Here is a 25,451-nt window from a genome sequence, read left to right as displayed (position 1 = left end):
TCCAAAAAAAATGTGCACTGAAACGTGAGCAAAGCTTTGTAAACCTCTTTAACATAAGTTTGAAAAGCCAGTTAAACCAAAGCTCAAACTAAGCACTACCATGGCTTCTGGAGGCCTGGGATGGAGTGGTTTGGATTTACCCTTAGGATCTGCTCCTGGAATGCGGTTGCCTGTTGTCTGTGCATGCAGAGAGTTCTGACTTTACAAGCGTGAGCCAGGCTGTTTAGTGCCAGGCTCATGCTGGGCTGGAGAAGCTGCCCTGCCGGCGAATACCTTCCTGGCACCCTCAGCTCTGAGGAACCCCTCCACCCCATTGGGCTTAGAAGTCACACACAGTTCCCTTCAACTCTGCCATTGCCTCCCACACACCTCCAACCGAGGTTCGCATCCTTCTCGACACCTCACCCACAGGCTGAGGGTACACTCCCACCTACACGTGCCCCTCCTCCTCCACCTCCCACCACAGCGAGGTCCATCCAGGAACCTGGGTCTGCTCCCCACCACCCTCCCAAGCCTCTCCCTTCTGCCCCCTGACACTGCCCTGTCCCTCACCTGTCCACACCTCTGTCACAGCAGTGGGTCAGACTGTGTTACCGCTCACTTGCACTGAGCCACAGCCTCCTAAGTGACCTTCAGACTCAGCTGCACTGCATCCCCATAGAGCCTCACTTGACCCACACACCAGTGGCCGTGCCACCTCCCTGCCCCTCGCCTCCCCTGAAGTTTCCCCATTACCCTTGACATAGACCATGAGGCCCGTGATCTGCCTGTCTGCCCTCAGAGCTGGTCCCTTTTGTAAATCCTCCCAACTGAATTGGTTGCTCCTGTCTTTGTGCTACGTCAGAACTTGGCACACACAGCGCATCTCACATAGCTTTGTAATCATATCTTTAATGCCTGCCTGTCTCCCCCAATGAGAATGTGAACCTGGAACGTCCACCACAGGGCTTGGCGCTGACCTGGCCTTCAGTAAACGTCTTAAGGTTTTATTATTTATATGGATTTTTAAATTGATTAATAATTGATTATCATTTAAGTACTTTCTGTGTATCCAGGTTATTTGGTTTTATTTCAGTTGCTATCCTTATAATTCCATTCACTTGAAAAAAGGAAAATGAATATTCCATTAGTGGTCAAAAGCAAATTCCAAATCATTTTCCATAAATAAGGGTTTTGTTTCCAAGTAGAAACAGATTTGTATTATAGGAATTTAGATCCTGTCTCATTCCATTTTGTGTTTTTATGAGCTCCTAAGGGCTAGTCTTAAATGCCCCAGGAAAAGAGGGCAAGTAAGGGGGCCCTGGGACACCCCAGACTCCCAAAATGAGTGGACTTGGAGAGGAGGAGAGCTGGGGAGAGAGCAGGCAAGGAAAGGGAAGGTCCAGTGCCCCTTGAATTCTTCCCAGAAAGCAAAGATTTCATCTGTAAAAGAGACTAAGCTGTATAACCAAATGCAAAATATGAACTTGGATTTGTTTTTTTAAGCATCAAAGATATTCTTTGAAAAGTTGGGAGATCTGAAGATGGACTGGGATGTTAGGTGACGTGATAGAGCTATTGTTGATGTCATGGTTTTTAGGGGCTTATCTTTATGCCTCAGGGGTGCACACTTTGGTATTTAGGTGATGTCTGAAATTTGCTTTCAGAATGGTATGGCCAAAAAATTACACACACACACATATGTAACAGCCATTCACAGAGAGAGAGAGAAAGTAAGTATGACACCCCCTGCCAACCCCCCAGGAGTTTAGCTGCTGAGAGCCAAAGGCTGATCAGCTGATGAAAGTAGTGTGGTTGAACGTAAAGCATAGATTTTAGCAACAGGCAGCTCTGGGCTTAAATTTTCAGTTCTGGCACTAACAAGCTGGTAACCTGCCCTCAGTAACTTAACCTCAGTGAGATCAGTTTTCTCAGCTTTAAGGTGGGGATAATAATATTCACATCACAGGTCCTTATAGGGATTAAGCGAGGCACTGTCTGCCTGGCTCTGTGCTGCACATGTGCTTAGTAAACATCGGTCTCTTCCTCCAGTGGAGCAGAAGCAGAGCCAGATGTCAGTCACCCACAGACAGGGCCTCCCAGTCAGCCTGTCTTCCCAGCACCCGGCGTCTCTCAGAACATACACCCCTCAGTGGCAGCCACCCCAGCTCAGGCACACATGTAACTGACCCACGTGCCTACACTCTTGTGGAAAGTCAGCACTAAACCAAGGAGAGCTGGCATCGTGGGGCAGAGGGAGAGGCGCTGGGGGCACAGCCAGGAGATGGTGCCCAAGTCTGACTCAGACACACGAGCGGCAGGGCCCAGGGCGCAGGCTGGGGCACCAGGCGTGAGTGAGAAGCGAACATCGTGGTCTGCCGGCCAGAGTGCCTTCTTGGCCTGACTTACCAGCCGCGCCAGCACAGACCACGAGGCAGAGCCCTCTGCAGGCTGCCCCTTCAATCCCTGTTGTTTCCAAATGATATTTCCCCCTTTTCCATCACTCCTTTTTCCACTCTTTCAGCCATAACTTTGTGTGAAGAAGCAGGCACATCTGGGGTGGTCTCCGGCTCCATTCCCACCAGCTCCTGCGTGCCAGCAGCAGGGTGACTGGAAGGCAGCTGTGCCCTCAGCGCCGGCGGGCGGCTGCAGAGCTCTTCTGACTCACTCTGCCATCACCCAGAGTGGTGGTGGTCCCTTGTGGGTTTGTTGGGTCTGACTGGAGAGGGCGACTAGTGGGACACATGTGGCCTCACTTTCCCAAAAAGTCCAGGTAGCCCAGAGACAGCTTTCTGATGCAAAATTGACAAGGCCAGGCTTTGCTCCTGTAGCAGCCATGTTCGACTTCAAGAGGAAAAACTTGCCAATCAAAAAAGGGAGGTCAAATTCTGGAAATTCATAAGGATTGAGTTGAAAATCCAAGCAATTTCTTGTTAAACATATGATGTTGCCTTCTCAGATAGTATTCCTCTTGCCACAGGGAGTTCAAGGGCTCCTGGCATGCCATGGAAGGGCTGAGCAGTATCAACAGCCAAATGAAAATCCAGGTTCAAAATTGCAATTTGGTTTCTAAGCTCCACCACCTGACTTCAATTCAGCACAAGTGAAGAGGACTGCAGAGGGCTAGGGAGCAGCATCCACCCCACTTCTGCTAGGTCTTGGGCACTTTCACAGCAGTTGGAGCTCCTGTTATGGTTGAAGAGCAGTGAAGGAGTGGAGGGCGGCTGTGACGTTGAATTGCTCACCACGTGCCAGGCACCTCACTGAGACCTGGAGAAGTGGGTCTGTGTCCCAATTCAGGTGCCAGGCTGGACAATTCCCACAGGTTAACCCACTTAGTCCTTTCAGCCACGGCTGGGTCTCAGGTATTGTCTCCTTTGTAAGGCCCAGAGAGGTTAGGGGATTAGCCAAGGTTCACAACTCAGAAGCACAGTCAAGATTCAAAGCCATTTGTCTATTAATAGACCTCAGGTTCAAACCCCAGCTCTGTGCTAAAAACCCGGCAGATTCCTGCCGGGTTTGTCATGATGGGGTTTATGCAGCAGCCTAGGCAGGCGACCCAGGATCCCAGGATGTTGAACTACAGGTAATCCTTGTTCCTAGTTTCCTTCCAGACCCCAGGCCTTCTTTAATGTTTCTGGGCCTCAGCTGACACCAACACGAGAAAGCCAGTATCCTGCACCTGGTGTACACTGCACACCAAACCCATCGCTGGACACCAAAGGCACACTGGGTGATTTCTTGGGATTTGCATGCAAGGTAGAAACTGGACATGTGTAGGGGTTAGTACTGGGGGTGGCAGGAGCTAGTCCAGTCCCCAAGACCAGGGAATCTACATCAGTTAGGTTACTTTGGTTTGCAAGGGACATAAACCCCAAAAGAGAAATTGTTTCCTCATACCAGCTTCAAGTATGGCTTGATCCAGATATTAAATCTCATCAATCAGACCTGTATTTGGCTGCATTTGGCTTGGCCTCCTCTGCTGGTGCCATTCTCAGGGGACTTTACCTTCCTGGTGGCCAGGTAGCTACAGCAGCTTCCAGCCATAACCTGCCAGGAGCAAGACAGCGGGAGTCACTTCCTAGTGACTGCCACAGGAAGCATGAGGTCACACGCGGGTCTCAGAGCCCGTCATTGTGGCCAAGGGTTCCCTGGGTGCCAGAGGTAGGGCTCTTCCTGAAACACACACTAAGAAGTGAAGGAAGGGTGGTTCCTAGAAAGGAAATCAGAGGTCCTGTTATCAAAAGGGCAAACAGATTAAACTGATAAGTGTACACAGAGGCCAAACAGGAGCCATCGTCCCAGGCCCTTGTCCTCTTGTCTGATGGCAGAGAAAAGTTCATACACAGAACGGTGGGCAGTCTTGAAATCAAGAGCATACATGGTGGAGAGTCAGGGTCAGAGGTCAACCAGGTACCAGATAGAGAGGGGACAAGCGAGTGCATGGCAGGAAGGTAGGAATCAGGGCTCTCAGGTTACAGAGATGGACACAGTCGCCTGTGACAGCTTCCAGGGAGTGGGGTGTGCCAGGTCAGCGGCAACCAGGGCCCAGGAGCAGAGAAAGAGCCAAGGTCACTTGTTCAGCAGATAATCATGGATACGCATTCTGTTCCACACTTGTGAAAACGTTGATGATCACACGGCCATATCTTGCCTTCAGGGGCCCACAATGTCACAGTAAGTGGTTCAGTGTCATCCTGTGGACAGAATCCATCTGGTGTGTGATCATGTCATGGGCCGTCTCAAAATTCCTTTTTGTTTGTTTTAAACACCAACCAGTTTGGTTGGGCGGGGGTGATTCCCTGCCAACATGCTCAGGAGGCGCCCATCATCTCATCACTGCTGACTTGCTGGAGATTCCTGTAGAGTAGGTGCAAAGTTTAATGAAGGCTCTTGCTCTCCATCAGCTTCAAGGACTGGGCAGAGAGCTTGTTGGCCTAGTTTATGTGGAGCAGCTTTCTTCAGGCCATGTCTCAGATACTTGGTGAAGGTTCTGAACCTGAGAGACCAAACACAGCTGCTGTTGTAGCCTCTTCTTGGATGGGGTAGCAACTGACTTCAACTAAGCCCTGGAATTCCCTACACCTTGCCCACGCACTCCCCATGGCTTTCTCTAGCCAGTTGCAGTAGAGGATTCTTGCCTTCTGAACCATTCCTTTGGCCCAAGGTAGAGCCTCCAGAAAGGTCCAACCGAAACACACCAAGGAATGGAATTCAGGCCACCTGGCGGGAAACTGGTGGTTGCAGCAGGAGATCTGAACTGGGCTTCCCACCAAGGGAGTTGTCTGTTGTCCTCCTTCCCTTGGACAGAGCTCCTCCCCAGATCTGGCCTGTCCCCTCTGACTCCCCACTCTACGGGCAGCCCAGCTACCTCTGTGGTTTCCAGCATTTCCTTTGCTCTGGCAGCTCCTGTGTCTGCTTTTCATCCACTCCCATCTCACGAGCTCCATTCACTGCACTGTCTTAGGCTGTCCTTGGCCTTCCCCAGACCTGCCCCGCCTTGGTTCCACTTGGGCATCAGTCCCACTATGCCCATGCATCCCTCATATCCCGGGGGTTGCCCATCACTCTCGTCTGCTGATCTGGGAGACACAAGGGGCATCAGAAACATCAGCAAGTAGTGAGATAGGCGAGCCCTTGAGCCCCCTGGAATGGGGGTCCCTCTCCAGGAGTCCCTCCCCAGGCACAGACATGCTGGATGATCAGGAGGACTTGCCCAGTCCCCCAGACCCCTCCCCAAACCCTGCCCACAGCCAGGCCTGCTGGGCTGGAGGCACCTGCATCCATGACATCAGGCCAATTCCTTCTCACCCACAAGACTCTGCTAAGTGTCCCCACCCAGGGCAGGGTCCCTTCCTCTCCAGAAGTGCCCAACACAATTCCATATTCACGCCTTCACCAGCTGTTTGTGGGTGTCTGCAGGCCCCGATCTGGGGCTAGGGGACCCAGAGACAAATCGGCTCCTACTGTCTCCAGTGCAGCAATGTCCTTCCTCTTCTGTCTAGCTAACAAAATGCCATCAACCTCTCAGGGCCCACAGGGCTCCCTGACTCCTCCCAGCAGAGCCATCCCCTCCTGGCTCTGGGCTAGCACTTTCCCTGTGCCAGCCACACTGTCCTCAGACACGAATAGTGGCCACCTCCTCCCCGTGACCTTAGCAGCCTCCCAGGGCCTGTGCAGATGAGTTGCCCAGGGAGTCTAGGGAGCGACTGAGTGGTGAACACTGACTACACGGAAGGCCCTGGGTCATGGGGAGGGGGGAAGGCAGCTCTGTGCACTCCCCATGCCCTTGAACCACCAGGCAGTTCAGAGAACAGGAGAGACCAAAGCGGGGAGGGCTAGATGTTGTTCTGCAGACCTGTGTTCACTTGAGGACCCCTGCGTGTGGTGCTGTGTGAGTACAACAGGCCTCCTGCATCCTCCAAGTCTGTCTGTGTTCAGCAGTGTGACAGCGGGGCCTCTGCCAGAGGACTGACCAGAGCCCAGAAGCAGCATTTCTTTGAAGGTCTGTGCTGGAGCAGCTCCCTGCCAGGGAGAGACTGAGCCCAGCAGGACAGGCGCAGGAAATCTGATTCAGCGAGACCAGAGGAGGCATTTTCTCAGATTAGAATTCTCTGTGCCAAAGGTGGAGAGTTTATCCCAGCAGGGAAGGGGAAATAAAACATAATATGTTGGAAATAAATTCTATCCCACAAGCACGATCCTCCGGGAGAGTCAGCTCAGTGTCGCTGGCGGTCCCCACCCCGCGGCCACGGGAGCGCTGTGCCGGAAGCTGCCTGTCGCCTGTCCCCCATCAATCCCTGAGGCCTTTGGGGATGAAGTGAATGATTAACCTGGCCGTGCTGGGGGTGGGGGTAGTGGTGTGACAAGGGCTGACTGGGAGGTGTCAGGATGAGGAGGGGTCAGATGGGTCAAGTTGGTTTTCATGCTCATGCAGACCTATTCATGGAAGCCAGGCCCCTCAACAGGTGTCACCTCCCTGAGTCTTCTCAACATCTTATGACATCGGTACAGTTGTTATTATCCCCAGAAAGCTGATGCTCAGAGAAGTCAAGCACCCTGCCCCAGATCATACTATACGTGGCAGAGCAAGATTTCCAAACCAGGTCTCCCTGATGCTGGAGCCCAGGCCCTCCCCTCACTGTGCCTCTCTCATCGAGCCTTCTGCCTCAGTTCTGTCTCGTTCCTGGGGTATCTGGTTGTGGCTGCCAGTGGTTTGGGACATGCTTAGAATCCAGCAGTGCGGCTTAGGGTAGCTAAGGAGGGCAAGGTCACTGTCCTGTTTCTCCCCAGAATAAACCTAACAGAGCCCCGAATTTCTTCACACAGGGGTAAGAACACCAGCGGTGCTGCCCTTCTGAGTGCCTGCTGGGCGCCAGGCAGTGTGATCAGTGGGTGTTTGCATTTTCTCACACCATCTTCCCCAGACTGATGCAGGAAGGACTATGACTGCCCTACTTCTCACTGGGGTCCCAGGCCTTACCCTAATCCCCTGGTTGGTAAGATGGATTCAGATTCAGGACCCCACCTTCTTCCACCACACGGCTCAGCTCGCTGGACCTGGGACAGCTTGGTGTTGACAGCAGCAAAGGCAGCTTGCCAGCCTCCTGCCCACTAGACCTGGGATGGCACTGCCCACTCAACCTGGGATGGCACTGCCCACTCAACCTGGGATGGCACTGACTGTATCCCTAATTCAGGCCATTGTTTTTGCCGGCTTAGTTTTATTGTCGGTCTGCTTAATTCCATGTCTTCTAGATTATCAAATCATTTTGTTTATACTATAAAGAATTTTAAAATGTAATAAAAGTACTAGAAGAGAATATGTAAAAGGGACTTCTAAAGGATCACTGATTATATCTCACTTAACATGCGAAGTGTTGGGGAATTAACATTGCCTTGAAGCAGTGTAAACTGTGTTTTTGAGACCTTACTGCCCATCAGCCATATGGTTCCATGGTTACAGCCACCTGGTCGCCCTCCTTGGGATGTCCTGGTCCCTCACCCCTTCTCGGTGGATCCCTGTTTTCCCTTTCTGGAAAGGTTGATAGCGAACGTTTCGAGAGGGGTAGTAGGTTGAACTTTGGCAAGATGGTGCCTGAGGAGGCCAGGTGGGTAAAGCGGTCAGCAGAAGGCAGGCAATGGTGGTGCTCCAGGACAGAGGGGCACCTATACCCCTGAGCTGTCTACCAAACACCTTCCATTGCCCAAGCCATGATGACCAGCTAAGAATTCTTCCCCTGCTGCCCTCCTGTCTTTGTGGTTAAAAAACCTGATGCCAGGCAGAACTCTGAGTTACTTTTTTATGCCCTCAGCGTCTTCTTTCACTTATCCAGTGTACTATGAGGCATGTTGGATTCCAAGCCCTGTCCAAGTCCCCAGGGTCACAAAGGCATGAGTTGTGTGTCCTGCCTTCTTGACACTCTTTGTCTGGGAGACACAGTGAACAAGCCATAGGCAAAGAGAAAAGCTAGTGGAGATAGGTGTTCTGACTGGAGAGAAGTCCTGAGAATGTCTGGAGAGACCAGGGGTGCCTTCTCAGTGACTTTTCTGCTGAATCTTGAAAGATAAGTTGTACATCAGGTGGAGCCAGAGGAGAAGGGTATCCCAGGTAAAGAGAATGACATAGCAAAGAGGAGGAGAGTCCCAACTCTTGAGAGAAGCAGAGGGCTAGTGTAGGGAAGGGAGAAGCCAGGAGGCAGCTAGGGAGAGCCAGGAGTCAAACTGCAGAGGTAGCTGGGGACCAAGCCTTGGGGGCAGCTTGAATGGTATCTCTTGGGTGTCAGGAGCCAGTGCGGGCTTACATTCGAGGGAATGGCCCCTGGAGGATTTACTCTGAGCCACTGCAGGAAGGGGAGGAAGCAGGTGAGACAGCTAACGGCACTGCCGGCATTCTGACAAAAGCTCATGGATGTGAAGATGAGGGAACGATGAGAAAGAGGTCCAGGAGACCAGACAGACAGATACAGCAGTCCACTGGATGCCCTCCCTGGGAGCTGTTGGTCTCCACCTTGGAATGGCACAAGGCTGGCTGCTGGCTGCATTTCTCTCCTCCAGCCAGCATGCTCTAAGGGGAGGTTTGAGGTGCAGCCTGCAATGAAAGGTGCATCTATTAGGATGAACGGGATCAGTGGAAAGGTTCTGTGGAGAGACAGACTGGCCAGCTGGGCAGACAAGGTACGCCCACCCTCACTGTCCTGCTTTTTCTGCGGGACTGTCTTCCATCTGCCTTCCTTTCCCCCCTCACTCTGGGGCCTGTACCCAGGGTACCCATGGCTTACTCTTACCCCATGCCCCATCCCATAGCAAGGAAGGTTAGAGCTCCTTCTCGCTGGGTTGCCAGCTCTTCAGCATCCCAGAGCATTTCTGCCAAGGATGATGTACAATATTATGCTAAACCAGCTTTATGGGCAGCCTCTTAAAATGCAAGCCTCTGCCCATGATGGATGGAGAACATCCAGTTGTTTAGCCAACCACTTACAGTTTGTTGCAAACCCGTAAGAACCACACAGGGGTGTCTTGTTAGGCTTGTTACGCCAAGGACCCCATAAATAAATAGCAGAGTGTGTCTTGGTGCATCAGGGCTGGAGGATGGAAATAGAGGCACTGCATAAATAATACATACTTGCAAAATAAATACATCAGTACGTTAGTGTGAACAGCCACAACCAAACCACCCTGCGTAACAACCACGAGCAGCTCTGGGGCCTGCCATGTGATTGGCTGCCATCCATCAGTGTGCATCAGCATTCGAAATGACCACCAAAGGGAGGAGGTCCTTCTGTGTGCTGACCTCGAAGTCTTGGAGTCGAGGCAGGTGGTGAGATTGCAGGTGGGCGCCCTGATGCGCAGCTCTGCCGCCAAGGTGTGCAGCCTGCCATGGCCGTGTGTTCCTGCAGCTGGCTTAGGGTCTGCCGCCAGCAGAAGGCTGCTGAGCACCGAGGCACGGGATGTGAGGGGCTGTACCTCCAGGAAGAGTCGGCTTGCGGGGGAATCGGGTTCTCTCATTATGCACATTCACTCAGACTTAGGACTTGGTGGGTCGACTTTTCAAGTGACTCTCACCAGAGCCCTGAAACTTTCACGTTGGGCTACATTTTCAGAAGGTTGGTTTCCCATCTCCCGCTGCCCTCTTCTCTAGTCGTGAACCCCACTGGGCATCCGGCTCCAGCATCCGGAGCTCCAAAGAGGCAGCTGACAGAATGGCCACAGGAGTGGGTGCCCCTCCCCTTGGTTGTAATGGCACAAGACTGGATTTCAGTATTTTAAATGAAAAATATATGCAGTTAGCTGTGCGCTGACAATGTCCTTGAGGATTTGACAGTGAGATTTTCCAGCAGTTGGTCTTCGTTAGGATCCTGGCGGTGTTTAATAAGGCAGTCGAACTGCTGGCACCTTGGGCTCCTGTTTGTTCTCCGAGGGCTCTGGGGCTGCTGCGGTAAGCACATCGACCAGAGCTGATCATTACAAGGGCGTACGCCACCATGAATAAAAATGTCACACGTTTTCCCATCTCACAGCGGTACAAAATGTCAGTCCTGTCAAACACACGTTGCAGGGAGCTGTGTGCAGTCCGTACAAATTGGAGAGCTGCATATCCCCCCAGCCTTCTGATATTCTTCATTTGAAGCTGAAGAAAAACAGTTGTTAACCTATTAGCTAGGATTTTAAACTCTGCTGAGGCGGTGGAGGGCTAGACTTTGACACAGATAGAAATGTATTCCAGGGTCCAGGAATTTGAAAACCAGGATCTCCATCCATTTGTTCTGAGGGAAGAGTGGAGGGAAAAAAAAAAAAACCATCTCTGTCTGTCAAACCTGACTGTCTTTAACAGACATGGGAGAAATTTGACATTGAATTCATGGGGGGTATTTCACATCTAAGCTTCCCACCTGTGCATTCTCCTCAGAAAGTCTTGCTCTTTGGGGTGGCCTTGGGCTCAACCCGTTAGACCGGGATGCCTGTAGGTTGGGAGTTTTTGCTGATGAGAAGCAGGCTGTTCCTGATCAGAAACATCGCCAGCTTAGTGGACAGCACCACTCAGTGACAGGATGACAGCCAGTTGGTCCACATCGGTCAAATGCTGGGCGACGGTCTTGCTGACCACTTGAGGCTGGTCCTACAGTCTTGGGCAAGCATCTGCTTTGCACTGACCATGCACAAGCCTTGCACCTAGCGCCCAGGATCCTGACGTGACCAAGATAACCATGGCACTTGTGAAGAGCCCCTTGTCTTTAGCGGAGGGACAGAAGAAAGAAGCCCGGCTGTGTCTAGTCAGAAAGAGAGGGACAGCGTCCGGGAAGGGGACAGAAGCTTGAGGGGAGAGCTGAGCCCACCAGGTTGGCAGGTGTGGGGAGGGCACACAGAACGAGCACGTGCCTTGGGAAGGGCTGTGGCACAGAAGCGCAGGGCAGTTCTTTGTGGGGCTGGACAGAGGAGCTGCCTTTGGTATGATGGGACATGGAGCTGGCAGGCCAGGGACCGGGTCTTGAATGGCCTGTCAAGGACTGCCTGCAGGATATGACCAGTCCCCCGAGCTGTGGGTGGGCTGAGACGGGGGCTGCCGGTGGCAGGGTGAGCCATGTGGAAGCTGTCATAATCACCGGACTCTCTTTCTGGAGAATTACAGGATTCTGTGCAATCCTGTCTGTACAACTGCAGAATCAGGAGAAGATGTTTATTTTAATTTCCTAGCAGTGTACTGCTTGGGGTGGACATCATTCCTGAGATGATAAATTAGCCTTGGTTTTGCTGAGTGGGCCCCGGCCCTTAAACGTACTGAGCAAACCCTTCCCAAGTCAGGATGCAGGCCTGGGGATGTGTAGGTGGCTGCAAAGACGAACATATCTGTGTGGTCAGAACAGACCTAGCAAGGCAAAAAGCTCAAAGGATATGGGGGGTGGGGGGAAGAACTCCCCCAGGAGCGGGGAGCACCCTCATTCTCAAGGGGTAAATTTCAGCATCTTCCTTCTGCCATTTGTGTATCAGGTCTGATGGAAGGAGTGTGGGCTTCTTTGGGGTCAGACTTAACCTGAATCTGGAGCCCCACTCTGCCACCTGTTAGTGGTGGGGCCTGGGCAAGTCACTGGGCAGTGCAGCCTCAGTTTCTTCATCTGCCAAATGGGGAGTTTTACCTTCTCTGCAGGGTTGTTGAGATCACTAGAGACCTTCCAGGTAGAACTTCTAGAACAGAACCTGGAACACAGCAAGTGCCTCAAAACAGCCACTCCCACCCCCACCCGCCACTGCTATCAGAGGGGGATTCTCCCTCCCAACATCTGGAAGCCCCTCCTCGCATCCTCACATCACCCCCTCCTGGAAATGTCACCCAGGCACCCTTGATGGCATCCCAGATGGCTGCCCCACTGTGGGTAGCAGTGGAGCCCCCGCCCCTTGCTCCTGTCTGGGCAGAGAATGGCACGCGTCAGCAAGGCTCCTGGCCCCTGCCCAGCCACGGCCGCATCTGCTGCCCGACCTCGGGCCGCCAAGGGATGCCACCGATTGAGGCCGAGCAGCTGCACCTGACTAAAAACAAAAGGCCCCCCCTTCCCCTGCCCCACTGCTGGCCCTCCTCCCTCCCCCGCCTCTGTCCCCCAAGCGGCCGGGGTCACCCGGCCCCCTCGCTGCCTTCCCTCCCAGCTGCCTCGCCGCTTTTGTTCAGCATGTGAACTTCCCCGTCAGCCGAGCTCCTTGCACGGGAAGTAATCAGGGATCTTGACAAGGCTTCAAACCACAAATGCCACTACAAATTAACCAGCACCACTACAAAATACTACTCCTGTCAACATCGGGGAAGAATGCTTCGCTCTCAGGACCAGGCGAAACCGTCTCTCAGCTCAGCTCTCACTCACGGGCCCAGCGGAGAGAATGGCCTCGCAAGGTGACTTGTTGAGGCGGCTGAGTCCCCGGCGGCCCCTCTCCAGGGACACTGGCTTCCAGACCCGATGGCAGGCACTTCAGCTTTTCTTCGAGGGCCACGTTCAGTCCCCAGCCCCCCATCGAGGCTGCCTGAGGAAGGTTAGCCATGGGCACATGGGACCTGTCTCCAGAGTCTGACAACCAGGGCTCGAAGGCCAGCCCCACCAGCTTCCTAGTGCAGTGTGCCGATTCGGGCAGGAGAGGTCACAGCTGCACCTCTGTCTGGAGCTTTAGAACTGACTGGGATATACTGGGTAACACCTGGCCCGGCGAGGGTGCTCCAGGGTGAGGCCCCTGCCCGCCTCCCGCTCCCACGAAGCACCTTCCCTCACCGTGTGTGCAACAGGATGGAGACTGCTCACTCAGCTCTGATGGGGAAGTCCATCCCACGCAGCGTCTTTCAGTAAGCACCCTCCCAGATTAGAGCCTGGAGCTGAGGGTTGCTTCTGCAGATACCGCAGGGCCGGAGGACCCTGGGCTCCCCCCGAGGGGCATAGGGCCTGGCCAGCACTGTTGGTACAGAGCACGTGCCGTAGGACACCAGCGCAGTCTTCTCCGGCACCCTCGCTGGCGCTCTGAAGCGGAGGCAAGCATTTGATCCTCCCCAGCAAGCAGGATCAGCTCTATCAAGTGTGGACGAGAGGATTCAAGATAATGACAGGAGTTGGGGGACAGGCAAGAGCTGTGCCCGAGAGAGCTGGTTGGGCATTTCAAAAGAGACACTCCACACAAATATAGCTTCAATACACTCCTTTCTGGAGGCCTATCAAAAGAAGCCCTCTTTTATTTCCATACCTTGCATAATAGCGGCTCTCCCTTCCCGAGGAGTAGAGGAGCCTTGCTCTCAGCCCAGAGGCCCTTTGTAAAGCCACAGAAAGCTTTGTCTTCCTCTCCCAGCCAGAGCTGTTTCATGCACAGGTCAGAGCATTGATGTGGCTACTAGCCAGGAAAATTAACCAGGTGAACTCTTCCCTCATTAAACAGTGACGGGGTTTAATTGTGAATTTTCTGTTTCACCCTGTCCATTCCCGGCAGCGGATGTGGTTGGGGCACATCCCTGGGACAGAGAAGCCCCCAGCATCTCCCCTGCCTCCCCACTGAGAATGCCAAGGGCCTCCTCTGGGTGGGTAGAGGAAAATCTGACAGAAAAGGGACAATTCAGGACACCATTCAGACCCAGAGGATCTGACACCTGCTTTGAGGCTGACCTTGGAGGCCACCGTTCTTATGCCTCCAGCCACCATTGCATGTACCCCACCTTCTCTGGCCCCTGGAACAGGAAGTGCAGAGGACCTGGCTGCCACGCCACCCTAAGCTTTGCATGCATATCCCTCAGCCTTCAGTGAAGCTGCTTGGCATCTCTGGTCATCTACCCGCTTCCCCATACCTCTGGTCCCCGCTTGCAGTCTGGCCTGTTGCCTCACTGACTTTGACATTTCACCTCTGTGTGGCCTTAGGTAGTGCCTGTCTCCCCTCTCTGAGCCTGCTTTCCCAGCAGTGGGGAGACTGATTCTGACCTTGAAGGAATGTTGAAGGAATGGTCCAAGGTGTGTCCTCCTTAGGGACTGGGGAAATCCATGCATTGGTTCTGGAATAGCCGACCCCTCCCACATTCATCACAGGACCAGAGAGATGAGCTCTTTGATCCTCATCCACTGCTTGATGTGACCCTGGGCAAGTCTTTGCCTCCCCTCGTCTGTGAAATGGAGTCATGACCCTCATTCCTGGCATGAGGCTTCCTGGGCTGGCGAGTACACTGACTAGGCATCAGTTCACAGGAGGCCACAAGAGCTTTGGGCTCTGCGCCCCCTCACAGGCTGCCCCCGCCTCCACCCCTGCTTTACTAGCTGCCCCAGGTCTGCGCCCAGCAGTGACGTGTTCTCCACCCTGCAGCCCTGTGCTGGGTGCCCGCTCATCCATGCCACCCAGGTAATTAAGTTGATATTCCAGCACAGCTTCCCCTCCTGACCTTTTGGAAACAATGTGTTTTGCTGCATCAACAAATTAGCTGCAAATCAGATGCTGTTCTCATCAATGTGGATTTCATATCCAATGAACATACTCACCTGGTCCCCACAGCTGACAGATATAAACGCTGAGGGCCAGGCAGAGACTGGCAGAGGTCAAAGAGTCCCTCTCTTCTCTGGGACTTCGTGTCAGTCACACTTTGGGGCTTACTTGCTCATGTCCACATCTCCCAGCAGTCACATGGCCAGCTGGTGAGTTGACAACATGGAGGCCTAGGCAGGCCATAGCTGGAAGAGAGTGTCTGTCCTTAGGAGCCCACCCAACCTCCTCCCATCCATCTTCTACGGCAAGAACACCAAAGGCCTCTGATATGTCCCTTCCTACCTGAATTCTTCCCACTGCACTCAGGAGAAAACCCACACTCCTTAAGCTGGCATTCAAGGCCTTAAATTATGTGACCTCCACAGGCCATTCCTCCCAACCTACCCCATCCTCATATTCACCCTCACTTAGTCTTGCTGGATCACTGTGGTTCCCATCTCATGCACTTAAATTCTGTACTACCTCCAATTAGATAGAAGAGCCCCTCCTTGGTACTTCCACACACCTCAGCACCCCTCTCTCCTCTGTGTTATAACCCCTCCATCAGAGTGGGAACCCCCTGAGGGCAGGACTGGGTCTTATTCACGATTGTGTCCTTTACCTGTACAAAATATACTCCATTGTTTGTTGAATGAATCGAGATAAGAATATTCTTTGGAAAGCACTGGAAAGAGATGCTAAAATAAGGAAGGAAGGCGAGGATGTCAGTCATTCTCTCACCAGCCTGCTTTCTAAGGCACAGATCTCTTAACAGCAGAGTCCTACTTCAGAAAGGATATGGAGTAGAAAAACCAAATCAGAAAGGATTCCAGATGACTTTGGAAGTTTCAGCTGACAAGGATAGCACAATGGACTAAGAAAACCTGCTTGTTTTAGTCCCTGCTACTAGCTCTGTGACCTCATGTTAGTCACTTAACCTCTCTGGGCCGCCTCTTCTGCAGGGAAATAACCCTCCTCTAACTTGCCTCACCAGGGAATGTGAGGCTCAAAGGAAAGAAGAGAAGTAGAATTGCTTTGAAAGGAAAATACATCATGTAAATAGAAAAGATTAGTAAAACCCCAGTCCCTTTCAACAGCGCCCTGCTCAAAGCACGCTTCCTTGGAAAGCCAAGATCCTCACATTCACAAGACTCTGCTGGGAAGACCTGTGGATTTAAGGGAGGGACAGAGGATCAGATGTTGTCATGTCATCAGCAGGTTGCCAGACCAGAGCCTCCCACAGCCGGCATGCCCTCCTATAGCATTCTCATGCCAGTGCTCATGACTCTGGAGTTATTTCCGTTTTACAGAAGACTTAACTGAGGCTTAGATTGAATAACGTGCCAAATGGCAAAGCCAGTATTGAACTCAACTAGAAAATGACAGAGCCGAATCATGAACGTGAGTCTTTCCAAAGTCTATTTCTTGGGGTTTTAGCAATGCTTTTTGTACTCTAAGAAAGGTATTTTTCTGAGAAGTAGGTCAAATTCCATTGAATCATATACCCTTTAAGGACAGACTCTGTCCTGTTCTCCTGAATTCCCAGGCCCTGGCCCCAGACAGTTGTTCCATCACTGCTTACGGGAGGATCTTTCCATTCTGGGAGAGTGACTCTGCACCTGGACTCCACGTGACTTTCAGAAAGGCAGGTGCCTGTGTTGGCCACTGAAACCTCCAGTGCCCCCACTGGAGTGCCAGATCAACTGCTGAACAGAACTCTTCTTAGCCAAAGATTGCCAAAGGCCCAGCCTTTTTAAACTCACTTAAGAACCAGCCATCCGTGTAGCCAGGGAATTGAGGATCACACGTGACGTGATTTCTCTGTAAAAGTGCCTGGACCTCTCGATTCTCTGCTCCAAGGCTCTTCTGGTTTTGTCTCCTCTTCTGCAGCTGTGGGAGGGGCCCTGAATTTACAGTCAAGAGGCCTGAGAGCAGGCCACTCCCCCTCCCTCCAGTCTGTGTCCCTATCCGCGGAAGGATAAGCTCCTGGCACTAGAGCCATGGAAGAAGCAGACAAGGCCGCCTGGACCTGGGACTTAGAGCACGGGTGGGGGTGGCGCGGGGGTTCCAGTTTGCTGAAATGACTTTTACTGAGTCTGGCCAGCAATGCAGTCCTCTCGGGCCTCACCTCAATCTATCGTAGCCCCACGTTCAGTCACTCCCTGATTCAGCTTCCCGAGCACTGGAGCCATGTTCTAGAGAACAGTGTGTTGAGTTGATTTTTTTCCTAGCTTCCCTCTGCACCTGCTCCTCCCGCCTAAGTCACTACCACTCCATGCTATGGCCTGTTCTAATTGTCCCCAGAGGACTCAGCTCTCCTCAGCCTGTGTCCCCCGCTGTCATGCCCCCCAGCATATTTGGGGAACTGCAACCGCTACAGCTCAGCAGCGCTCTCACCCTCTCCCATCCGAGAGGCAGAAGCTTCTTAGCAGCGCCTTGCCCTGGGGAGCTGCTGTGATCCACCCAGTGTCCCACTCAGAACACATGTACCGCATTACCCTCTCTCAGTACCTATAAATCCCCCTAGTTTACCCTCCTGGTTTCTAGGTTGGGTGTGGTCAAGAGGCTGCTTTCCTCCCACCATTTATAAATTCGGTTGCGAAAGAGCTAATACTTCCTGATGACAATCAAAGCAAAATAATTACAGAATCTGGAGAACTGACATTTGTTGTATTTCTTCTACATGTGCCAGGAAGCTTCAGTCAGAAATCTTGCTGAGCACCTATTTATCCAGTACCACACTAGACCCCAGGATAAGCAGAGAAATGAGATGAGTGAGCTTATAACTACAACCTTTGTACCAAGAATACATGGCAGGCAGAGCATCCGCCACTCAGGGAAGGGCAGGGCTGGCCCCCTGGGAGAGGTGGTGCTTGAGACAGACAGCAAAGGATGAACAGGAGGCACCAAGAGTGAGACAAAAGGAAATGGAAGGTGTTTCAGGAGCAGCCTTCAAGAACACCTGAGCTTTCAGGGAGAGCAAGGGGATGAGTGGGGCAGGGTTGGGGGAGAGAGGAGTTTGCAGAGGCTTATGTGTGGGGCCCAGACTCTGGAGAGCTTTGAACACTTCAGTCAGCATTTTCCAGGGAATATTTAACAGGTGTTATAGGGGATGTGAGTCTGTTCAAATAAAATACGGGGAGCAGGACTTTTATGGGGCGCGGGTGGGGGCAGGAAGAGTTAATAGTGTTTTGCCTGTTGAGGGTAGCGTTTTTATCACAAGGGTTGACAGGCTTTGCCGTGCTAACCAGCGTCATGAATCTCCAAACAGGGCAAGACTCAACACTTCTCATGTCTGCCAGAGGAACCCCCTTTTCTTCTTTCATACAATGCATCTCCCAGGATGGTATTTCTCAGAAGATAGCTCAGGAAATGCCAGCCTTCCCCTAGGAAGATTTAGGCTGGCAAAGAACATAATTGGGCATGTTTGGTGTTTTTGTTTTTTTTTAAGTCCACTCTGGAATAAGATGGAAGATGGTTGGGCAGGGAAGAAGCTGGAGGGTGGGAAAGCTGCTAATGGTGATAGTTGCTGGCGTCTACTGGCCAAACATCACCTCATTGAAACTTTCTAACAGTCCCCTCAGGTGGGTAGTGCCATTACCTGCATTTACAGATGAGGAAAGTCAGGCTTGGATGGTTGAATCGCAGGCCACAGGGTGAATGGAGGGCTTGGGTTCAGTGTGACACTGTCTGACCCCAGCGGTCATCTGCTAAACCCCCAGCCCCACTGCCACCCCTGCCGGCCAGGTCAGAGGTGACTAGTGGTGAGGGCTCTGGAGCTCGAGAAAGCGGCCACCCAGAAGCAGAGGGGTCGAGAGCAAGGGGAGCTGAAGATGATGAGGGAGCAGAGGGTGTGTGTGAGAGTTGAGGGTTTGGATGAGGACCACAGCCTGTGCACCTGTGGGCAGCCATGCTCGTCTCGCTGGGTGGCATCCCAACCCTCGACAGCCTCCAGCTGAAGAAGGGTCCCCGGTGTGGGTTCGCCTCCACTCCAAACTGCACAGGATCCAGGAAGCCAGGCTGATTTCCATCCAGATGTGCTCTTAGTGTGCCATGAGGGACCCCAGTTCTCCACTAGGTCTGTCAGCCCACTTTCTCCATAGGCCACTCCGACAGGCCCTGTGCTGGGCACCAGGGATCCAGGGACTCTGGAGACACAGCCTCTCCCTGCAGGAGTTGGGTGTGGAGAAGGAATTGTAAGGCAGGTTTGCTGTCTGGAGGACCACTCCAGCTCCAACCAAGTGAAGCTCTGAAGTGCTGTCCAAGAGAAATGTAACAGGAGCCACACATGCGAGCCACATATGGAATTCTAAATATTTTAGTAACTGTATTAAAAAGTAAAAAGAAACAGACACGATTAATTTTAATAATATAGTTAACCAAAATATCCAAAACATTTTCATTTCAACATATAATCAATATAACAAGTTATTGAGATATCTTGCATTCTTTTTCAAACTAAGTCTCCAAATTCCGATGTGCATTTTACACTTAACAACACTTCTTAATTTGGACTCACCCTGTGTGGCCATTGGCCCCTGTCATGGGAAGTGCAGGTCTGGACTTTGCAGCGTAATGATGGACCTCTGTGAACCACAAGGCTGATCGAAGAACCAATCAGAAGCCTCCCAGGGCTTGCCAAGTGTCCGTGACCTTGGTCTAGTGTGGGCTTTACTCTCTTTACACTGTCTTCATCTGCCCCACTGTCCAGGGCATCTAGATATCTGGGCAGGCTATTGAGAGGACAAAGCTTAACTTTTGACACAGAGGGTTCAAGGGGTGAGCCAAGAGATCTGCGCTCCACTGATTTTTATTCAAAAGCCAAGCATTTTGTGCAAATTGTATTTATTCATCAGACATTTATTGAGAAGATACATTTTCCCCAAGGTACAGGGATGAATCCCTCAAGGAAATGAACGTTTGAAGGAGTAGGAGGGCAGAGGGGCAGACACGGAGCAATAGTGGGTGATGAGTGAGAGCACTGGGGGACAGCACCCAACCTGGGCAGAGTCTCGAAGGACGAGCAAAGTTTGTCAGGCAGATCAGGGTGGGGCGGGTCGTTCCACCTGCTGGGCAGGCATGAAGCAGGCCTGAGAGCCTCAGGCCATGCAAGGGTCTTTGAGTGAGCACAGGGGGCGGGGTGGGGGGGGGAGGTTGGGAGGGGTCTGGGTAGGGCACGGCAGAGGCCAGGTCTTAGAGGATTTAGAATGCCAGCCTAGGGCCCTGGTGAACTGTCACCCCAGGACAGGAGGGGACAGCAGAGGTCTCGAAGCTGGGGATGGCAGGGTCACACTGCATTTTAGAAAACCCCTCTCAGCCAGAGTAGAGAATGGCTGAGGAGCTCCAGGCGGGGGCCCTGCTGATAACAGTGATCCAAGCTGGAGGTGGAGGAGAGGGCCTCAGACATGGGGTGTGCAGGAGCCGGCAGCCAGCTATGGGAGCGGGAGGCATCAAAAATGGCCCTCGGGCTCTGGCTTGGGTGGCTGGATGCCCGGAGCTGTGTGTGGAAATGCGTCAAACCACCTCTGTGTGTACTGATTCCTTAAGTTTCCACTTTAATGCAGCCACAGAGACTCCGTCCCACTCGCCCGCCGCCTCCCAAGATACAGCGCTCGAGGCCCGTGAGTAGCCAGTGGTTCTGCCCTCTCACCTAACACTGCCTGAGCCATCTCCCCACCTGACTAAACCTCGGGGGTCTGAACTGAGCTGCCTTGCCAAGGAAAACCAGGAAGTGGGTTTTTCAGCTTCCCTCTGTGTGGCATGTACCCGAACTTGCATTTCCTGAGCTTCTGTCTCTTCTGAATCAGTTTGGCAACTTGCAGGTCGGAGCTGTAGGTAGCGGGGCTGCTGTGTGCTGTTTGCCGTGTGTGCCTGGTTTGAGCGCGTCTCCTAGTTTGAGCCACGTTGCTAGCCAGTGAGCTTTAAAGGCTGCAGCCGCCTCTTCCTCACAAAGGAAACAGAAGTCTGGCAGCAGAGGTCTCGTTGAGCCAGATCTTGGTTTGGAAACGCATTTGATGTCCCTTCCCAGGGGCAGACGCTACGCCCAGAGAATATCAAGCCGGCTCAGATGGAGACCAGTCTCCTCCTCTCCCGGGCCGCACATGGGGCTCCACCTTCCCAAGCAAAGCTCCGAGGAAGGGCAGAAAAGCAGAACGAGATGTGATAAACCCACCAACACCGGGGAATGGGCAAGCAAGGGAGAGGGACCCATCCATGTCTTCTCAAGAGCAACGCCTTGGGAAAATACTGGGCCAGATCCGGTGTTCACCATCAGTGAAGTCCTTTTTCTTCTGAGCTAAGGTTTCAGTCATGCTGATAACTTTAGCAGCTTCCTTTAAAGTAGGACGGAAACTGGCTGGGGCCACTGAGTGAGGGCTGCTGACCAAGAGAAGAGTTTCTCTGTTTCTTGTTCAAAGCAGCCACCACCCTTGCAGTTCCAGCCCAGTGGCCGTCATGTTTCCCCACAAACCCGAGTCCCAGCCCCTCCTGCCCTCCCCACTGTGGTGTCCACATCCATCTTGAAAAGTGTGGCAGCTGAGGGGTGCAGATGACTGGGCTGAGCTCTGTCTGGCTTTTTTAAGAGTTTATTTGCATGAAGATCTACTTGAATCAGATAGCACCAAACCAGAAGTGGTTAGGAGTGCTCTCAAACTGTGTCTGTTTTGAATCCTTGTCACACGTACCTAGTGTTGGATGGGTGGCCTTCTCTGCGTGGGTGTTGGAACATTCTGTGGCACTGTCTCCCATCCCATGTACCCTTCCCTCCCCTCCCGTGTACCCTTCCCTCTCCTCCCGTGTACGGAGGTGCAGGGCTGGGGTGGAGGCAGCCATGACACTGAAGTTCCAACCACACGTGACAGAGCCATCCTGTACCCCAGTCAGACCACGGTCAGCACAGCTGTCGAGGGGCTGAAATGCTTTTACTTATTGTCACTGGGTGGGAGGCACAAACAGCAAAGAGAAACTGCTCTAGGGGACAGGAAGCCAACGTCCGGGTCAAGTGTTGTGTGATTTAGTGAGAATTTCAGCGCAGTCAGTAGCAACGTGGATCTGGGGAGTAGATCCGCATGGATCTTTGTGTGACTCTGGGCAAGTCCTGAAGCTCTCTCTGAGCCTCGCCCCCCTCTCTAATACACTTCTTGTTCATGGAGGTTTTTTGTGAGCATGAGTATAGACGTCATTCGTAAGGCTCCTCGCACAGGGCCTGGGACGCGGCAGCAGTTCTTCTTCTTCTTAATAGATTTTTCAGTCTTAAAACTTCTAAGGAATGACCCAGTTTCTTAATCATTCACCTAGGATTTTCATAGTCAGCGAATCAGTCTTCGTCATATCATCCCAGCTGAGCCTCACAGAATCTCTATGAAGTAGGCCTCTCCTCCACCTGTTTTAAATGAGAAAACTGATGCTCAGTAACTTAACCCAAGTCCCTCAACTACACAAAGGGGTCACCGGACTCTAGAACCTGTGGTCTTTCATGCATACCAAGTTCCCTGGGCCCTCCATCTCCGCAGAGTCCATCTTAGAACTTTAATCAGTGGTAGCTTGTGTTCCCTATGGAATCGCTACAGCAGGGTTAGGCCCTGGCAGGGGTGCAGAGGTGAGAAGAACTGACAGTTAGTGAGCACCTTTTATGTCCCTCGGACTGTGCTCCTCTGTCCTTACAACAACCCAGAGGAGGCAGATGCGATGCCCCCAGTTGGCAGCTGAAACCACAGAGATAATCAGAGGCCATGCTGGCCTTTGCGCCCAGGCCTGCCTCTCTGCCCTGCCTCTCCTCACTCCTCACCAAGCAGCCTCTCCCAAGCCAGAGTCATCCAGTGGCTAGCTCTAAGAAGTGCCGAGAGAGACCCAGGATCCAAGATGGCAGGGAATCTCTTAGTAGGATCCGGGGCAGGATTGCTCCCCTTGAAGGAACTCAGAAGCTGGAGACAGCTACTTTTGACACCAGGTTGTGTAGCCAGTGTGAGGACCCAGACAGCCTGGGGGGTTGGGGTGCGGGGGGCTGGAATTCAGCCGCGTCCCCCAGTGACCGAGGACTTGGGAAGGCAAAGATTGCCCTGAACACTGAGTAGCAGGTGCTTCTGGCACTGCCCTAGTGTGGGAGGTGACTGGCCTGGCACTCGGGGGTCGAGGATTATGAGACACTGAAGAGGCAGGTGGCCGAACAGAGCTGATCCTCCTGGGCCTGGAAGCCAGAGAGGCCTGTCTTAGTTTCAGTCACAGTTTAGACACTTCTTCGCTGTGTGACGTGGGGCCATATGCATACCTTCTCTGAGCCTTAGTTTCATCATCTATAAAATGGGTTGCTCTACCTACCTGTGGGGTTATGAGGTCATATATTTGTAGTACCTAGCACAATCCCTGGCAAGAGGTGGACACACGTAGCCCAGTCCTGCCCACCCAAATACCTTCATCCAAAGCAGGGTCACTGTGGGGCTAATGTGGGAGCCCTAGAAGTTCTGTGCTTCCTGGGCCTTGCGCTCCCCGGAGCCCCAGGTCTGTGCACTCTGAGTGCCCTCATGCAAGCATTTCCACTGGGCACCCCCGCACATTAGGGGTGAACCTGGGAGATGTGGAGTGTGGGCCCCGTGGCTTCAAGGGCCTCAGAGATGACGGCCTGACAAGCTCCCATGTCAGAAGCCTCTGGCCCCTAACCGGGCTTTGCTGGGTCACTTAGCCGCAGGCATTCTCAGCAGAAGTATGGCCGTCAGCCCAGGGCAGTGGGAGTATGGGGGCCAGCATTCAGCCTTTCTGGAAGGAGCTTTGTAGCCTGGCACCTGTCGCTGGAGTTCAGATGTGACCAGAGGATTTAGATTTTCTTTGTAAAAAGAAGAGAAAGGAAAGAGCAGAAGAAAGCCTTGCCAGTGTCTGTGGACTCAGGGGAGTGGGCTGGGGTGTGCAGGGGAGAGGCAGGCTGTGGTCTGCCACATGTGAAGCGCTTTATAAGCTCTGTATTTATTATTTCTTGCTCACCATTAAAATCAAATGTACTCGGTGCTTTTGTATTCAATACACATTTAACCCTGCCGACTTAGATTTCTCAGGTTTTAAATCCAGTGGGGAATTGGCTGGTTTCCCAACTTTCCCCTCAAGTCCCCCTTGAACAGAGCTCTAAATCCCTGTTTAGCATTTTCTCCCCAGCGCGGCTGGGACCGGAGTGCTGGTGCGCCGGTTGCGTTGTGTGTGCGCATGGTTTCTTCCCTCATCCCCAGCCCCCACCCCTCCTAAGCACCCTGGAAAGACGGATCTGATCACTGAAATATGACGGGCCAGTTGTCTGCATCGTCTTGTGATTCGGGCTTAATTAAACCATTTTGTCTGTGTGTGTCTGTGCCTGGTGTGGCTCTAGCTGTACGTCTGAGGCGGTGTGTGTGTGTGTGTGTGTGAGATCCGTACATAGGCCTTGTCCTCCTGTGCGTGCCTCTGCGAGTATTTGTGAGACTGTGGGTCTGTTGGCATCTCCATGCCTCCGTGCATGTCTCTGGGTGGTTGTCCATGAGAATAATTTTGCGTCTGCTTTGTCCGCACCAGTCAGACATGCGTGTAACTCTGGGTGTTCCTGCAGCCGTGCGGGTGACTGTCTCTGGGTCTGCCGAGCCCTTCTCTCCCTCCCCTGCCTTCGCTGCCGCCCTCCCCCTCACACCCCTCCCTCTCCCGCTCTGTCTGGTTTATCATCCCTAATGAAGCAGTCTTCTCCATCGATCCTGCTGATTGCCAACCCATTCCTTTTGTTTGTTGGCGCTGAGCCATTCAGCGGCACTCTGACAGCTCAGCTCGTCTAATTAGCTCTGTTGTTCTTTTTCCCCATGTTTCACCACGTTGCAAGTTCAGTTGAAGTTGCCACAAACTTAATCCCCCCATTTCAGCCACAAGTTCACATTCCTAACCCACCTCTATTGTATGAGGAGCAGCTGTGGGCAGGGACAGGGGAACGGGCCTTACTATCTGACCTTCTCGAAGCCCCCACCCCAGGACCCCGAGGCAAGGCAGCAGTCGCCCCAACTGCATACCCTCTTTGTGGTGCAAAGTCAGGTGCAAACCAGGTGATCCTGCTTACCAGCTGCCAGAGGAGTCAGGCTCTGGGCTGGAAACCATTTCAGGGTTAGTGGGGGGGGCGGGGGACGGATCCACTCGGGTACTCAGCAACCAGTGACTGGACGTCTGCGCCGTGGAAGGCACTGTTCTAATAGCAGTGATAATAATAGCAACGTCATTATGTGCTTCTTAGATTCCAAGCAGCAACATTCATTTCAAAAAATCCGGCTGAGGGGGTCACTAAAACAGGCATGGAGCGGAGTGCTAGGCAAGGGTGAGACCATCGTAAATCCATCTTCTAATTCAGAGATGCCCCCTGTCTTCCGTCTGTTATTGATAAGGTCACAGGGAAGCATGATGAGCTTGTATTGAGCCCCCACTGTGTGCCAAGCCCCATGCCAGCGCTTTGCCTCCGTGAGCTCATTGGATTGTCACAGTAACCCCATAGCAGACAGCAAGTTCGGTGGAAT

General features: G+C 52.7%; 1 protein-coding gene across 4 annotated transcripts in view; it reads left to right on the top strand.

The window, feature by feature from the left end:
- Positions 1 to 25,451, top strand: part of DENND1A (DENN domain containing 1A) — a 541,554-nt gene that overhangs the window by 493,141 nt on the left and 22,962 nt on the right. For 2 of the 4 annotated variants that reach the window (XM_018055747.1, XM_018055745.1), the window contains exon 20: positions 20,511 to 20,567. The exons of the other annotated variants lie outside the window; for them this stretch is intronic. In XM_018055747.1, coding sequence (XP_017911236.1) covers positions 20,511 to 20,567 — 57 coding nt within the window. The remainder of the gene's footprint in view (positions 1 to 20,510; positions 20,568 to 25,451) is intronic. 4 annotated transcript variants of the gene reach the window in all.

The sequence above is a fragment of the Capra hircus genome, chromosome 11 (genome assembly GCF_001704415.2).
Source record: "Capra hircus breed San Clemente chromosome 11, ASM170441v1, whole genome shotgun sequence".
Lineage (NCBI taxonomy): Eukaryota > Metazoa > Chordata > Mammalia > Artiodactyla > Bovidae > Capra > Capra hircus.
The sequence above is the reverse complement of the archived record's forward strand: the minus strand, read 5'-3'. Positions and strand labels throughout refer to the sequence as shown.